Source organism: Hylobates moloch, unplaced genomic scaffold (assembly GCF_009828535.3).
Source record: "Hylobates moloch isolate HMO894 unplaced genomic scaffold, HMol_V3 SCAFFOLD_5, whole genome shotgun sequence".
Taxonomy (NCBI): domain Eukaryota; kingdom Metazoa; phylum Chordata; class Mammalia; order Primates; family Hylobatidae; genus Hylobates; species Hylobates moloch.
Window position 1 is genome coordinate 83792360 of NW_026652280.1, and position 18032 is coordinate 83810391.

Genomic DNA, 18032 nt, shown 5'->3' on the forward strand with positions numbered 1-18032 from the left:
CGTGATCTGCCCACCTCGGCCTCCCACAGTGCTAGGATTACAGGCGTGAGGCATCACACCCGGCCGGAAGATATATTCTTAAAGGAGAATTGGGTATCTACTCTATGTTGGCCACTGTGCTAATGCTTCCACAGATGTGCTCTTATTTTCTCCTCTCAATGGCCCTTGTGGGATTATTCTTTCTACAGATAAGGAAACAGAGTCTCACATGCAGCAAGTAGGGGAGCTGAGGTATAATCCAGGTCTGACTGACGCCAAATGCTGTGCTCTTCCTGCCAATGTCCGATGACAGAAAGGACAATTGGGAAGACGTGAGGAGGGGTGGAGGAGAAGTGGCAGGGAAGAGTATAGGAAATGGTGTAGAAGAGACCCATTGAAGAGAGACGGAGAAGATGTCAGGGCAGATGGAAAGGGGTGGCCCATAGAAGGGGAAGGGTCCAGAAGCCTCCTGACCTTTTCGCCCGTCCCTCTGGAAGTCCACGTGACACCACTCGCCGTCATTGACCTTGCGGCTGGATGCCCGCAGCTTAATGCCCCCAGATCCCATGTCCAGCAGAAGATAGAGGTGGCCGTCCAACAGCTCCATGGCAAAGTAGTCGGCCCGCTGAGCAGAGCTGTGGCTGCCAGCTACACCCCCAGCCCGCCGGCCCTGGCTGAAGAGCAGCAGCCCATTGGGCTCGGTGGTGCGGAAGTCTAGAGAGATGGAGCCAGTGCGCTTAGCGCTCCAGCGGGGCAGCGCCACAAAGGCCTCGGGACTCTCAAAGGTCACGGGGTCCAGGGCAGCCACATCTTCACAGCGGAATGACAAGTCCCCCTGCAGCTTCATCTTGGGGTCCCCTTCCTTTGCCAGGCGGGATAGTTCCAGTTTGAAGTCATTGTTCTTATAGACCACCTGCAGGGAGGGGTGGGGTCAGGGATAAAGAATCCGAAAGCAGCTTAGGGCCTGGCCACTCCCACCCAGCAGCGAGCACGAGGGGACCCAGCCACCCACCCCTGTAGCCCCTGCAGCCCCTGCTCAGTTCCACCAGACCACTCCGCTTGGGCCTCTGTTCTAGAGCTTCAGGCACAGAGGCTGTGAACAAGCACCTCCCTTGCCCGTCCTCTGTCCTGTCTTCTGGCCCAGCAGGAGCATGGTGGCTTGCCCTGTGGGCTCTCAGTGCCCACTAAATTGCAGTTCATAATAATGACAAGGCCACTGATGTGTGGTAGCCATTTTCTACTTGATGAAGTATGTTCACTTACACTCTCATGTGCCCCTCACAACCTTATGAAGTAGGCACTGACTACCCATCTACAGAGGAGGAAACTCAGCATCAGACAGTCAAGTGACTTGAACACAGTCACAGAACCAATGAGTGGAAGAGCTGGGACTCAAGCAAAGGTCTTTAGTCTTCACACCCAGCATTCTTTCCTCTGTACCACAGCTGCCTTTGAGGGTCCTCTATGAGGACAGGGGTTTCCAAGGCTCAAGGAAATCAAAGGGGAGAAGCCTCTTGACGGAGCCAGTGGGCCTTAGGTTTTAAACAGGGGGTGTCTCCCACCATGGACTTCGAAGGAACAGATGACCCAGACACCTAGCCAGGTCAGACTAAGTCACACTGAAGACAGGAGACAAAGGGCTCCTGAATGGCCTGCAGCCCCTCCCTAGCCCTACTCACGTCCTTGAGGCAGCCCATGAAGTTGTTGCTGACGGGCGAGCCCGGCAGGTCAGCTGTGTTGGGGCTGCCCCCAATGTAGAAGAAGTCATCAGAGCCCAGCATGGTGTAATCCTCCTGCGTGTAGCCTGTGGTGGTCAAGATCCCGTCCACCGAGATGGTCACCTGCCCAGCCCAGGAGGGGGGAGAAAGACAGGAGACAACCAACATCAAATCCCTAGGAAGAGCTACGGCTAGGCAAAGGAGGGGCCAGAGGGCAGCAGGGGAGGGGGACCCCCATTTTTATGTCTGCTTGTCTTGGAGGAGGAACAGTGGGGGAAGAGAGGAAATGAGGAAAAGGAGGCAGCACAAGATTTGATGGTTTCAGGGTGGGCTAAGACCTGCCCTCTGGCCCCCAGCTCAGCAGGCAGGAACCTGAAGGGTACTTGGAGAGCTCCCCATGAGGTCCCCCAAGAAGTAGTTTCTGGAAGGCACTCTAAACAGGAATGAGGGCTCCAGGACGGATCCCCCATTCTGGGGCACAGGATGGGTGCAAATGGCATCCTCACTTTTCTTCTCCTGGAGGTATTCTCTGGACACACACGTGACTCCAGAACTTCTTTCAAAAGTGTGCCAGAGAATGGTGTTCCCCAGACCTTGGTGGCTTAGACTCACCTGCAGCCCTCTCTGCTGGGCGCTGGAAAGTCTTTCAGTCTGGACCCAGTAGGGAGATGGAAGATAGCAGTATGAGGACCAGGAACTCAAATATTCCTGGGAAGTCTTGAAACTTTCTGGGGTTGCCTATCAGGGCTAATTTCCACCCCTGCTGCCCAATCTCCAAGTTTGCACTTCTAGCCCTTTCCTGAATCTGTCTCTTCGCTCTTCAGATCTCCTTATATTCAGGTCACTCTCTTGCCTCCAAGGAGAGGGGAGCCCTTTAGCTACATCAACCCACTCTTCCCTCTTCCTATCTAATTGCCTTGTCTACTGACACCACCAGAGTTACTCCAGGGAGTCAGGGCCAGCTTAGGGAACAGAGTGGGACAAGGCTAACCTCATGAATACCTTGCCCCTGGGCTGAAAGTTCAGTAAGAAAGCAGGATGAGCAGGAATGGGGGAGTACTTCGTGTTCCAGGAGGCAGGGGGGCTCAGCGGTGGCCTGGAGAATGCAGAAGTAATCTTAGGTGGGGCGGGGCGTGACAAGGACAGGAAACTCTCCGACTCTCCCAGTCTCCCCAGGCAAATGCCCACCTAGTCTCCAAAAAATCTAACTCTACAAGCAGCCCACAAGGTTCAAGACACCCAGAAAGGTTGTGGGAGAAGGGCCAAGGGCTATGAGACCATGAGCCCCTACTCTAGGAAGGCAGTGGTTTGGGAGGGTCAGCTGGGAAAGAAGGCAGAGCTCTGCAGGGTCAACGGGAAGCTGGCTCAGGGTTAGCCCAACACTGTGCTTCCACATGCCACACACAGCTCACCCCATTTCTCTTTCAGGAACAGTCTAGAGATTGGGGCCTTCCAGTCACATCCTATGCCCTCCTCACCCACACCAGTCTATATGCACATGCCACCAGCCATCTTCCAGCAACTGGTCTCCAGGGGTCCATGGTCTCAGTGGGTGAGGGGGAGAAACTCCAAAGGGACATGAGCAGAACTGGGGTAAGGGAGCTTCCTGCCCTCCCAGGACCCCAAGTCCCCCTTGTGCTTGGCTGGAGCCTCGCAGTGAATAGGGTAGAGCTGAGCCCCACTCTCCACCTCCTGGGAACCATCAAACCTTGTGCTGGGGTAACTAGGTCCAAGAGCAGAAGGTAAGGGGGTATCTTTGTGGAAAGGGGCAGTGTGAAAGCTTTTGAGTCTTATTTGAGGGGAGGGCTGGTCATTATCGTTTATTTCTTCTTCCCTCCACCCCACCCTAAGGCTGGGAAGTAGGGGTCTGGGTAGAAAAGGGAAGGGTCAAAGTATTAGTCACAAAAACATGCAAACGAGATTAGACCTGGCAGAGAAGGGCTAGAGAAAGGGAAGAAGGAACCGGGATGAAAGGTCAGGGATAAGACAGGGAGTGGGTAATAGGCCGAACGGGCCTCCCTGGGACAAATTCAGCTCCATCCAGCCCTCCACCTCCACTCTACCTGATGCTGCACTGAGAGACCAGGAACTGGGCTGCTGATTACTTCCTGTGCCTAAGTCTGGTCACCCCAACTGGTCAGCTCCTGAGGGGCAGGCACCAGCCTGACATGTCCCTGTAACCCCACTGATCTGAACATAATCCAGGGGATACAGCACACAGTCATTAAGGATCGCCTTATGACCCAGGGCCACACTGCCTGCATCCCCATCTATGAACCTAACACCTAGGGAGCCTGTGACTTTGGTGACAGAAACTCAAGTGCACTCCTGCTTCAGCGCAAGGAAAGGACTCTTCTGGTCCCAAAGCTCCCCAGGAAGAGAATCTCCTCTTTTGGCCTTCAGCCCACCTGAGCGCCTCAGCTGTGTCCTCCCTCACTGGCCTCAGAAGCCAGGGCACCAGCCACTGGCCATCTCCCTCACCCTATGGGCTCTATCCCACTCCATTTGCCAAAGTCACCCTCCCTTTGCCCTCTCAGACTTAGAAGAGGTGACAGTGTGGGGTAGAGAAGAGGAAACACCCTCCTCAGTTTCCCTCCTGACTGGGCACAATCTCACCTTACCCCCTTGGGCTTTTTGCAGATCACTCCCTTGTGCTCCCTACCCAGAAAGGGCTGCCTTAATCACCCTCTTATGGCCCAGGGGTGGAGTAGCAGGAGGAAGGACAACATAAGGAAGTGCCCTGAGGAAGGGTATCAGCCAGAGGTGGGGAGTAGAGGGAGAAAGTGGGGACGGATTCTGGGTAGAAAGGAAGCCAAGGGTAGAGAGAATGGAGGAAGGTCTCTGGGGAAGGCAAGGAGGGAGATGACTTAGATTAGTAAAACCCGACTGTTCCCTCAGACAAATAGAAGTCCAGACACAAAAATGGCAGGTTCGTTAGTAAAAGCAGGAAACAGGGGAATAATTCCCCCGGTCCCCCTCCACCCCAGGGGTTCATGATGCCCCTGCCCCCCAACCCCCCCGCCACGCATCTTCTGGAAGGGGTGGGGCCGGTGGGGGAGGAGGGAAGGGAGGGGGCCATGCGACACAGAACAGCCACTGCAGCTGGACACATGCAGGTTAGAGGAGCAGAGTGAGGGCTAGACCCAGCAGGACAGGCCAGAGAAAGGCAGCCAGGTAAGAAGGCGTGCGGGGCAGGGGCACTGGGAGGAGCAGAGATGGAGGCGACAGAGCTGTGGGGTGCAGGTAGGGAGAGCTTCCTTCCGATGATGGGGGGAAGAGAGAGGCATGACCACTAGGACAGAGACACTTATGGGTTGAAAAATAAAGAGAAAAGACATTTGACTCTACCTTCCTCATCAGCAGGTGATCCACTCATTCCACCACCCATTCGCCACCGATCACTAACCCCCAGACACACCTGCGTACATACCACATTCTATCCAGGGCAGTGGGACCTTCCAGCTGTCTCCTTCCAAACAGCATCACTGAGACACAGCAGAGTGTCTGCACCCAACCCATGCCAACCCACTCAACACAGACAAGCAGGCCAAGTAGGTACTGAGCTGGCCAAGGGGAATGAGCCAGAGCTTCTGCCCTGGAAGAGTTGTGTCCAGCCAGAGAAGGGAGAGGGTGCAGAGGCAGCAGGAGCCCACTGCTCAGCCCCCACTGTGCTCCCCAGGAGCAGAGAGGCTGGCTGGAGGTAGCCACAAGGGGCAGCCTGTGGCTTGGGTGGGCTCTCAGCCCTCCCTGCTGACCCCACCTCTCTTTCTGCTCCACCCACCTTCCCTGTGGCAGGCTGTGCAGGATATGAAACTAGGTCCTGGCCATAAATAACTCCACATTGGTGGGCACTCCATGCCTACATGCCTTAGGAAGAAAGGCTGAGGAAGAGGGGAAGTATCCTTCTGTCACCTTCTGGAGCCTTTCTCAGTTGCCTGTGATGATCACAGGGTCACTGACCTCCTTGGGAGGAGGACTTAATCTGGGGAGAACAAGACGGAGCGTGGGTATTTTTAACTTGTGGGCAAGCTGGCTGAGCTTGGGAGATTCCAAGCCCCTTGATATTGTGTGCAAAACTGCCTCCGTGGGTTTTTTTCCAGTGAGAGTCCATTGCTATCATCAAATTCTCAAAGGTATCCATGAGCCAAAGGTGGTTAAGAGCAACTAGTCTAGGGGAAAGGCCCCGGCATCCCCTTAGGATTGAGTGGGTGGAAATAAGGGATAAAGACAAAGAGGAAGAAAGGGTCTCCAGGCTGAGTAAGGTACTGCAAGTCCTGCTAAGGGTTTGGGTTAGCTACCTGTTCAATGAGAGGGCAGAAGCTAACCAGCGACTCGGGTTGGAAAGACACACCATGAAGATGGACTGAACCAGCAGGCACAGCCCTGTCATGAATCCTGAGGTCTGGATTTGATAGTTTGGGAATAGAGAGGAAAGATATCAGGTCAGAAATCCTGGGCTCTTATTTAGCCTTTATCCTTTTCCAGAACAATCCCATTTTACCTCTGACTCTCATCTGTGTGACAGGAGTTTAACAACTGTCGCTCCCATTTCTTCCAGGCTTACTCTGAGCACCAAATGAGAAAACTGAAGTGAAACTCCTCCGTATCTGGCTATGTGACCCTAGGCAAGGTGCTTTCGCTGGGCTTCAGCTTTCCCCATCTGTTAACTGGAAACAATCTCAGCCTGCTACTTGCAATCCAGGCATTCATCAAGTTTAAATGATATTCAAAAGGGAAAAGCTATTCAAAGAGTCTCAGTGTGTGTACAAAGAACTATCATTATTTTTACAAGCAAACTCCATCGGCCTTATCACACCTAATCCGAACTTCTCAACCTTCTCAAGGTTGGCCTTTTTGCTTTATATCCACCCTTTCCCCCAAGAAGAAGTGCTCAAACAACATGAAAATAGTCCATATAAATGAGTTAGTAAAAATAAATTGGAAACTAACCAAAACCCATCTGGGGGATGCCTTGGGAATCAGAACACATTGAACCCTGTTACAAGGCCTCTGACTTTGGTCTTGGCCTGAAAGAGCTGATTCCTAGTACAGGTGTATGAAGGTCTATGAGGCCACCAAAAGGCAATCAGATCTGTTTATCAGTCAGTATTGCTCATGCAGGAAAGTGCAGACTTCAGCGACTCAGAATTTAGCAGATACTTTCCTTTCCAGGGCTGAAACAAGACAGTATTGTTTACTTCTTTTTGTTTGTTTTGTGTGTGTGTGTGTGTGTGTGTTTGTTTTAGAGATAGGGTCTTGTTTGTTTGTTTGTTTTAGAGATGGTGCCTTGCCAGGGCACAATGGCTCATGCCTGTAATCCTAACACTTTGGGAAGCCAAGTTGGGTGGAATGCCTAAGCTCAGCAGTTCGAGACCAGCCTGGGCAACATGGTGAAACCCTGTCTCTACTAAAAATACAAAAAATTAGCCAGGATTGGTGGCGTGCACCTGTAGTCCAAGCTACTCAGGAGGCTGAGGCATGAGAATTGCTTTAACCCTGGAGGCAGAGGTTGCAGTCAGCCAAGATCGCGCCACTTCACTCCAGCCTAGGCAACAGAGCGAGACTCTGTCTCCAAAAAAAAAAAAAAAAGAGCGGGCAGTGGGGAGGTCTTGCTATGTCACCCAGGCTAGTCTTGAACTCCTGGGCTCATGCAATCTTCCCATCTCAGCCTTGAGTAGCTGAAATTACTGGTGCATAGCTGGTTGTTGGCTTCTTCTTTTTTGTTTTGTTTTGTTTGGTTTGGTTTGGTTTGGAGATGGAGTTTCACTCTTGTTGCCCAGGCTGGAGTACAGTGGCGTAATCTTGGCTCACTGCAACCTCCACTTCCCAGGTTCAAGCAATTCTCCTGCCTTAGCCTCCCAAGTAGCTGGGATTACAGATGGCCACCACCACATCTAGCTATTTTTTTGTATTTTTAGTAGGGACAGGGTTTCACCATGTTGGCCAGGCTGGCCTTGAACTCCTGGACTCAGGTGATCCACCCACCTCAGCCTCCCAAAGTGCTGGGATTACAGGCACGAGCCCAGCAGGTTGTTTGCTTCTTAACCAACTTAACCACCTCAGCCTCAAGTAGCTGGGATTACAGGTGCCTAGCTGGTTGTTGCTTCTTAACCAATTTAATCAAGTCATTCGTCTTTCCTCCTCTTCTCCAGCCCAATTCCTGAAGCATTCTAGGGTTTCATACAGTTATTTTGGGACTGATTCTTAAGAAGAGATGGTAATAGGATCTCCAGTGGGCCAGAGATGCTGTATTCTCCAGGGTTTGCTATGGAAGAGAATCATTTCTTTACAAAACATTCCTGCCCTGGAAACACTGAGATAACCAGTTAACATTGTATAAAGCTTAGTAACATTACAATTTCCTTTACAGAGTACAAATGTTTTCACTTCTATTACTCTACTTGATCTTCACACTGACCCCATGTAGTAGGCAATGCAGGTATATTACCACTATTAGCCCATTTGGTAGATAAGGAAACTGAGCTTTAGTAGACTCAGCCCATGTGGTCAATTTTTAACCAAATTGAGGCTAGATGGAAAGTCTGCTGAGTCCTAATTCTAGGATGGTATTCCCCAGAGGCTTGGGGTGTACCACATGGCTTGATCTTGCCTCCTTTCTGTCCCTAAAGTCACAGGTTGGTTATCTAGGGAAGCACCGTAAAGAAAGTTCCAATTGGCCAGCTCCTGACAGGTACTCAATGGCTTGACCTGAGCCAGGCAAGTAGCAGCTAACTTCTAGAAGCAGCAGCTGGAGGAACAAGAAATCTGGCACTGTATGCCTTATTGGAACACCAAGACCACTGGGAGTGGCCACCTGAGGTCTTAAATTGCAGGGGGCTGGAATGGCTTTGGCCATGGGCACTAGTCTATATGGGTACAGGAAAACATGGACCTGCAAAAGTATCAGGAAAAGCCAGATGTAGCCTCAGAGGTAGAGCCTCCTAGGAAAGTAGGAGAGACACTCAGATTGGGAGCCCCAACTGTCATGCTTCCCTCCTCACCAGCCAGTCATACAAACCTGGGAGGCTGGGCAGGCCAGGCAGCTGCCCCAAGCAGCGCCAGCCCCACAGGAGCAGACAAGTCCATCTGCAGGGTCCCCAGCCTGGTGTTCAATCACTCTGCATTATTAATAGGCGATGACTAACCGGCTGCTGCTGCAGAGCCAGGACTGGGCAGGCACGAGGGAATCCCAGGGGATCACACGCAGCAGGGCCTGCGCGCACACATTCTGAAGCAAGGCAAGGAGCAAACAGCTAGCCCCAGCTCCTTCTCTGTTCCTGCCTGCCATGGCACTGTGACTGAAGGGCCAGTCTCCACAGTCCACCTCCACACAGAGTCCTCACCAGGCTCAAAAACCCACATAGTCACGCAGCCCCCAGCTCACACCAGCTCACACGTGGAGAGTCACCAGCAGAGCCTCGCACACACGGTACAGCTTCCCACTAACACCCCGAAATGTCACGCCAACATTTACACACAGTCACACCCACACACCAACACACACCAGCTGCATTTACACAGACACCCACACCAACACTCACCGAGACTGAGCCCAACCCAAACAGAGGAGCTCAGTGACAAGGACAACCAATGCTGCCCCTTCCCACCCCTGCAGGCCTCCTCCTCTCACTCCCCTCAACAGGGAAGGAAACCAGCCCGTCAGAGGCCATGCGGGGCAGGCAGCGAGCAGAGAGGGCAGGGGGTGAGGGGAAGGAAGACAGTGTGAAACACAGTGTTAGTCAGAGCAGTGGAGCAGTTGGGGGGAACTGGACGCTATCCCTGGTCGGGGGAAAAGACCATTCATGCCATGCAAAATGTGGGGGACGTGGAACCAGGAACCCTCAAGGCTGAGAAGTGAGGGAGGGGATGGCACCTTTCCCGGAGCAGCCAGCATGGAGCAGCCCCCAAACTGCTATGAACTGATGATTTGCATGAGGTCTGGACTGATCTCAGGCAGCTCCGCATCTCCCAAGGCCATGCCCCCCACCCCTGGGAACCCACCCCGCTGGCTGCCACTGGAGGTCTCACCCCCAGCCCCCCTCCCCAAACTTGAGGGGCCCTGTCCAGGGAGCTGACAGTGAGCAGAGCGTAGCATGTCATGGGATGGTGTTTTCCATGGATTTTCAGGAGACCAAGAAACTAAATCAAAGAGAAAAAACAAGGGAGGGGAGGGAAAAGAACAAAATAAAGCAATAGAAATAAGCAGCCTGGCATCGGGGCTGGTCTAACCAGAGCCGATGAACATGGGGCCTGCCCCCAGGTCTCTCTGTCCAGGAATCTGAATTCAGGAGTTAGGGACTACAGCGGGGACAAGCCAAATTCCTCAATTTCCATTTGTCTTTTGTATTTCAGTTTGGACCAAAAAAGAAACAAAAGGGAAAGAGGGAAACTAAAAGAGAAGCAAAATCTAAAGATTGTCCAGGACGCAAAAAACAATTGGAAGAGCAAAACAACCAAAAAACCAAACTGGGAGAGGAAACAAAAGAGGGAGAATCGAACAGTTAAAAAAACCCACGGCAAACCAAACGGTAAGACAATTAGAGTGATATCTACCAGATAATGCAGTTTGTTTACCATAGCGTGTCCAATCCCTGCGTGCTTCACCGGAGATATGGGGGGATGGGGAGGAGGGGGGTGTCAAAAAACAACAACAAACACAACAACAAAAGAACAGAACGAAAAGAAAAGAAAAATAAAATGACCAACTGTGAAACTCAAGGAAGGAGGAAAAAATATATATCCATATATATTTGGTTGTTTGTTCCAACCCTCCCACCTTAGGTTCAGCGAAAGTATTTGTTTAAAGAAAATTAAATTATAATGGGGGGAGGAGAAATAAAACACACATAAAAATTAAGTCCCTTCTTCTCCCCATCCCTACCCCGCCCCTCCTCTGGATTCCTCTTCCCCCCCATCCCCTCCCCGAAGAAGAGCTGTCTGCAGAGAAGGGGAACAGTTAGAGACCTTGGTTAGTAAAGAAGAAAACAACAAAAGAACTGGACCAAGAAACCAAAGACTTAAAGATGGCCGACATTCCGCAGATGAGACAGAAAGGTTAGTTCGGTTTTTCACTCATACCTTGCCCCACCTGTCCCTGCCCATCCCTTGGTCCCCTGGGTTATAAGCGTGTTAGTAACACACACAAAGTCGGCAACGGGGTTTTCCAACAGAGGGTGAGAGAGGGAAGGCAGGGGATTAAGAAGCAGACCCAATTATGCAGTATTAGTAAGTCCTATCAGCTGAAATGTTAGAGAGTTCAGGGGAAGGAAGGGAGGGAACAAGGGCTGTGAGGAGGGATGGGCTATTGGTTGAAGCCATGGACTTAAGGGTTTATTGACTAACTGATCAACCAGATGGCTTTCCAGAGAACTGGCTAAAGAGCAAGTTGGTGCTGGCCAACTGGCTGACCAGTGGCCATGCCGGGTTAATGGATTAACCAGTTGGTGATGGGCCAGCTGGCTATCAGGCTGGGAGAAGAGTGGGCATCACTCCTGGAGAATCAAAGGACTGGCAAGAATGAGAGGCAATTTCATTTGGAGGCAAAAGAAAGGGGTTCCCAAGGAGCATAGGAGGGGCCATGGATGCCTGCTTTTCCTGGGGATGGAAAATATGCAAATCGATCCAGGGAGTCACTGAGGAGAGGGGCAGCTCCTCTGTTTTTGTTTTTGTTTTTTTTTTTCTTCTCATCCTTAAGAAAGGAAGAGAGAGTGAGTCGCCACCAGAACAGGGAAAAGGAAATGTTGCCCTCCACGGGCTGGCAGATGGCTCACACATTATATCATTATTCCAGACCCTCCTCCCTCTCCTCCCCATCTCCCACCCATAGCTGACTCCTCCCACGTGTCCACCTTGACTTTTCAGAACTTTCCCCAAAAGTTCTCCAGGCTCTTCAATCACCCCAACCCCATTCTCTTACTCTCTGGGCTGCTGTCCCTCCCAGAATCAAGTGCCCACCACCACCACCCCTACCAGTCTCTAGAATTGGTAAGGCCATCCCAGCAGCACAGCCTCCTTTCATGTACACCCCTGAGTCTCCACTCCCCACAGCCAGCACCAGAAATTCACTCCCTTACACCCATAAAAAGGAACCTCTAAAATCCCTAACTTTTCCCTAAGCTATAAGCCCACTCTTTCTACTCCAATCTCTAGTGTCCCCACTCTCGTGTGGTTCTAAGTTCATTTTCTCTTCTCATTGCCACAGACAGCAGCAACAACCACCTTCCAAATTACCCCTGTCTTTGGGGAGGACATGTCAGAGGCACTGAGGCAGCTTTACTTAAGAGTATTAGAGATGGAGGGACATTACTGCTTGATGCCTGTTAAATATTAAACTGCACTCCAGAGAGTGTGATTGTGAGAAGGAGAGGTATTCTAGGGACAGATCCATTAGTTAGAGAGTTGTTATAACCAGTGGGCACAGGACTAATTCAGTAAGATAATGAATAAGGGCCTCGTATAATTAAAAATAACAGAATTCAATATTTAGCAGCCAGAAGAAGTGCTGAATAACCAATATTAATTATTAGCGATGCAGAAGCAGTTTACATAGCAAGAGAAGAGTCTAATTGCAGGTGCAGTGATGGGAGCCAGGGGATAGCGTGTGATAAGAGGATTAGTACTGGCTTCTGGTAGGACTGTCATGAAATGAAGAGGCCAACTAGTCAGAACAAGGAACAATTAGCTTCAGGGCAGCTAAATAACCAGGCCCAAAAAGGTAAGTGTTGTCTAGTATCGCTGCACTAGTCGAACAAGGCAGGAAGAAAAAGGTATTGGAGGTAAAAACCCAATTACTACTCTTTGAGTTAGAACTGGTTATGGAGAATAAAATAAGATTCAAAAGTTTTCAACTTTATGAAGAAGATTCCATTTTTAACAAGTAGAACAGCAAATTAAGAATCAGGATTGAAGGCCAGGTGCAGTGGGTCATGCCTGTAATCCCAGCTCTTTGGGAGGCCGAGGCAGGTGGATCATGAGGTCAGGAACTCGAGACCATCCTGGCTAACACAGTGAAACCCCATCTCCACTAAAAATACAAAAAATTAGCCAGGCGTGGTGGCGGGCACCTGTAGTCCCAGCTACTTGGGAGGCTGAGGCAGGAGAATGGCGTGAACCCGGGAGGTGGAGCTTGCAGTGAGCCGAGATCACACTGCACTCCAGCCTGGGCGACAGAGCGAGACTCTGTCTCAAAAAAAAAAAAAAGAATCAGGATTGAGAAGAAAGAGATGTGAGTTCTAACCCTTGGGCCTTCCACTAATTTGATGAGAGATCCAGGCTTCCTCTTAAAAATAGCAGGGTTGGAGTAGATGAGATGGGGCCCCTTTAGACCTAGGGATTAAGGATCCAGACCCAGTCCAATGGAGATCATGCTTATGGGGGCAATTGTTGTGAAATACTAGAATGCAGCTTCCACTGGAACCCATTCCTGGTGGCCTGGGACACAGCACAGGGAAGGGGTACACAGCAGCCCAGGCCTTCCCAATGGCCAGGATCTGGAGAGCTGAGGCTTCAGACTAACAGATGAGCAACAAAGGCTTTATCCCACTCATAGAAACAGCTAGAGAGCTCCTGGAGCCTGGGAGCGCAAGCATGACAACACATGATGAATAAGAAGGGGGCCGGGCGCGGTGGCTCAAGCCTGTAATCCCAGCACTTTGGGAGGCCGAGGCGGGCGGATCACGAGGTCAGGAGATTGAGACCATCCTGGCTAACACGGTGAAACTCCATCTCTACTAAAAATACAAAAAATTAGCCGGGCGTGTTGGCGGGTGCCTGTAGTCCCAGCTACTCAGGAGGCTGAGGCAGGAGAATGGCGTGAACCTGGGAGGCGGAGCTTGTAGTGAGCCGAGATCGCGCCACTGCACTCCAGCCTGGGGGACAGAGAAAGACTCCGTCTCAAAAAAAAAAAACAAGGGCATCAGAGTCACAGAGGGGAGAAGTCACGCATCATATCATGTGGTCATTTTTACCAAGTCTTTCTGACTCAAACACCAGCTCTAGGAATTCACCAGGCAGAAAGGAGAGCCTCGGGACAAAACTATATCCCATCCCCACCTTGAAATCTGAGTGTAGCTCCAGCCCTGCTCAAGAAAGCCAAGAGGGAATATTTACACAAATCACAAAAATCTGGGGTGAAGACAATCTGTGGAGCTTGAGTAAGAGAAGTTCAGGACAAAGAGAAGAGGAACCCACTCCACTTGCACCCATTTTTCAGAGATACAAGCAAAACATTGAAATGGCTTCAAGATTTGAGAACATCCAAGAATGACAGAAGCACAGGACAAACCCCAGCCTCCTTTGCATTTTGTGCCAATGACAACAACCAGGCCCTCGCTTGGAGGCAAAGGAACAGAGTGGTTTCAAAGTCAGACTTCCAACTCTACCACTTCCTAACTGGATAACCTTGAGCAAGTTCTTTAACCTTCTGCGTCTTGTTTTTCTCATCAGTAAAATGTGAATAATATCTGCACCTCAGAGAGTTGTCATAAAAATTAGGTGAGATAGCAAACAGAAATGAGATTCTTGAGGCCAGGGGCTAGTGGGGGGAGACGTTACAGTGCAATTTGAGAAACGCTGTGACAGAAAGATAAAGTCCTGAGGAAATTCAGAGGAAGGACCAGGAGAGGTGTTCTTCTGGTCTTATAAAGTGAATTAGGCTCAGGCACAGTGGCTCACGCCTGTAATCCCAGCACTTTGGGAGGCTGAGGTAGGCGGATCACTTGACGTCAACAGTTCAAGACCAGCCTGGCCTTGAAACCCCATCTCTACTAAAAATACAAAAATTAGCCGGGCATGGTGGCAGGAACCTGTAATCCCAGCTACTCAGGAGGCTGAGGCAGGAGAATCGCTTGAACCTGGGAGGCAGAGATTGCAGTGAGCCAAGATTGCGCCACTGCACTCCAGCCTGAGAGACAAAGTGAGACTCTATCTCCAAAAAAAAAAAAAGTAAGAAAGTGAATTGTGAATTGGAAGGTTTTTTTCCAAGAGGAAAAGAAGTAGTTCAGTGCTCACATGAAGTAGTTAGATCTGCTACTTTTGGACATGGGTCCTCGTGTCCAAAACCTTACCAGTTGCCTTCAAGAAAGAGATCAAATGGATCAGAGAAAAACTACTAGGAAAACAACTACAAACACTCAATAGTTGCAGGTATTAAGCAACCAATTTGCTTACCACCTAGAAGTACAGATAAGGAATGAATACAAATATTGACAACACAGGCAGAATGTGATAAGAGGTATCAAATACACGTTTCCAAGGCCTCAAAGAACATAGCAAAGAAGGAAGGCTGGCTGGAGGAAGGGGTCAAGGAAGGATTTTTGAAGACGGTGGCATTTAAGCTGGGCCTGAAGGATTGAAAAAAATACAACTAATTCGTGCCAGGCACTGTGTTGAGTGTTTTAAGGCAATACCCCAGTTAGTCATCAAAACGCTCATTCTCACTTTGCTGATGAGGAGCTGAAGCTCACAGAAGTTGTATAACTTGCCTAAAAGCACTCAAACTATTGGCAGAGCTGGGATTTGAACCTGGTCTTTCTGACTCAAACCTCAGATCTAGGGTTTCACCAGGCAGAAAGGAGGGCAAATAAGTGGTGTCTGTAGGAGAACTGTGAAAACAAAGGGAAAAACTAAGAAAGTTGGCATGGATGAGTATGGAGAACAGCACAGCAGGCCCTGAGACAGGGTGTACGCCATGCCAGAGAGGGAGAGAGGCCCGGGCAGGAAGGAGAGGAAAGGAATCTAATTGCCTGATGGACTCCACCCCGGGGACTCCATCCTTAGGGGAATGCGTTCCTAGGGAATGCATCCCAAGACTCCCAGGGGTCTCCCCATCCTTAATGACTCCATCCTTGGGGACTGCATGCTTGGGGACTCCATCTTTGGGGGGGGGCTACACTCTTGGTAGACTCCATCCTTGAAGACTGCATCCTCGGCGGACTCCAACCTTGGGGACTGCATCCTTGGTGGACTCCAACCTTGGGGACTCCATTCTTGGGGATTCCATCTTTGGGTATTCCATTCTTGGGGACTCCATCCTTGGCAGATTCCATCCTTGAGGACGCATCTTTAGAAGACTCTGTCCCTGGGGGACTCCATTATTGGGGACTCCATCCTTGGCAGACTCTATTCTTGGGGACTGCATCTTTAGGGGACTCCATCCTTGGGGACTTCATCCCTAGAAGAATGCATCCTTAGGAGACTCTATCCTTGGGGACTGCATCCTTGGGGACCACATCTTTGAGGGACTCCATCCTTGGGGACCACATCTTTGAGGGACTCCATCCTTGAGAACTGCATCCTTGGGGACTCCATTTTTGGGCCCTGGAGGAGCTCCTGAAAGCCTCTGCACCAAGGAGAGGAGTTATCCAAGCTGGGCAGGAGGAAGCACCATGTGATATTTTGATAGCCAGCTTGTCTTCCAAATTTGGTGCTGGCTAATGAGGAAATGGGTTTGCACACTGCTTGCATGGTGGTGGGAGGCAGTTGGGAAGCATACTGGGTATGGGAGGAGAGTGGGCCCAGGATTTAAAATAGACCTCAGGGAATCCTCAGAGGTAATAATTCCTGCCAAGATCCTCCAAGAGATACCTCCGGTCACAGTGCCCTCAAGGGCTGGATTTGAAAGGAGAGAGAGGAGAGAGTGAGACACTGTCTCATCAGGTGCCCCTGGTCCTAACTGCTATGTTCTGAGAGCCTCTAGATGATTCCAGGGATAATTACCAAGTCCAAGGGAAAAAGGGAAATTCTGCCTCCTTCCAGGCTTTGGAGCTGGCCTTTGACCCACTCTCATGGCTGCAGAAGCAAAGGGAATGGAGACCCCTCAGTGCTGGTTCTCAGGCAGGTCCTCCCCAGAAGGCCATCTCCCTGGCCATTCTAATCAAATGAGAAAAATAACCTGGAAGCCACACTGTTCTCAGATCCTGGCACTCTATCCTGTAAGGCTGAAGACAGATGTCATTTCTCCCTGTCCTTGCTCCTGGCCCACAAAACCTAGGGGAGACAGAATATTGATTCAAACCACTCTACCCATCATCACCCTTCTTATCACATAAGTGTTGTTCCAATCCCAGGATGTCACCCAGACACTATAGAAACTTGATTGAGGCCGGGTGTGGTGGCTAACACCTGTAATCCCAGCATTTTGGGAGGCCAAGGCAGGAGGATCATTTGAGGTCAGGAGTTCGAGACCAGCCTGGCCAATATGGTGAAACCCCATCTCTACTAAAAATACAGAAATTAGCTGGGTGTGGTAGTGGGCACCTGTAATGCCAGCTACTCGGGAGGCTGAGGCAGGAGAATCATTATAACCCGGGAGACAGAGGTTGGAGTGAGCCGAGATCACGCCACTGCACTCCAGCCTGGATGATAGATCAAGACTCCGTCTTTGAAAAAAAAAAAAAGACAAGAAAGAAAGAGAAAGAAAGAAAGGAAGGAAGGAAGGAAGGAAGGAAGGAAGGAAGGAAGGAAGAAAGAAAGAAAGAAAGAAAGAAAGAAAGAAAGAAAGAAAGAAAGAAGAAAGAAAGAAAGAAAGAAAGAAAGAAAGAAAGAAAGAAAGAAAGAAAGAAAGAAAGAAAGAAAACTTGGTTGAGCAGGGCTTCTCCATGTTGGCACTACTGACATTTGGGGTCAGATAATTATTTGTTATGAGGGCTGTCCTGCCAACTGTAGGGTGTTTAGCATCATCCTGGCCTCTACCCATGAGGTAACAGTGGCACCCCCAAGTTTTGACAACCCAAAATGTCTCCAGATGTTGCCAAATGTCTCCTGGAGAGCGCAACATGATTGAGTGACTGAGAAACACCGCTCGAGGGACACAGGATCCAATAAATTACTCTTTGAGGCCAGGAAAAACAGGGCCTGGTGAGGATGAACTTGGCCATAGCCTAGGCCTTGAGTGAGGGCAGTGGAGCCAGAGCATGGCTCTGAGGCTGACCTTCCCCTAGTAGCCGTGATGACCAAAACAGGGCTGCTTGTCTGAAGCTCCAACACTTCACATTTATGGGTGTGGACTGCAGTCAAGAAATTCCCCAGAATCCAGCCGGGCGCGGTGGCTCACACCTGTAATCCCAGCACTTTGGGAGGCCGAGGCGGGCGGATCATGAGGTCAGGAGATCGAGAGCATCCTGGCTAACACGGTGAAACCCCGTCTCTACTAAAAATACAAAAAAATTAGCCGGGTGTGGTGGCAGGCACCTGTAGTCCCAGCTACTCTGGAGGCTGAGGCAAGAGAATGGCGTGAACCCGGGAGGCGGAGCTTGCAGTGAGCCGAGATCATGCCACTGCATCCAGCCTGGGCGACAGAATGAGACTCTGTCTCAAAAAAAAAAAAAAAAAAAAAAA

The 18032-nt window shown here is 50.5% G+C and overlaps 1 protein-coding gene across 31 annotated transcripts in view; it reads right to left on the reverse strand.

The window, feature by feature from the left end:
* The window catches only part of NRXN2 (neurexin 2), a 120809-nt gene that overhangs the window by 64375 nt on the left and 38402 nt on the right, over nt 1-18032 (reverse strand). For 16 of the 31 annotated variants that reach the window (XM_032153287.2, XM_032153269.1, XM_058438889.1 and 13 more), the window contains 3 exons: nt 10251-10295; nt 1659-1820; nt 454-892 (listed from right to left, as the gene is read on the reverse strand). In XM_032153287.2, coding sequence (XP_032009178.1) covers nt 454-892; nt 1659-1820; nt 10251-10295 — 646 coding nt within the window. The remainder of the gene's footprint in view (nt 1-453; nt 893-1658; nt 1821-10250; nt 10296-18032) is intronic. The other 15 variants (XM_032153285.2, XM_032153289.2, XM_032153294.2 and 12 more) reach the window with 2 other exon arrangements.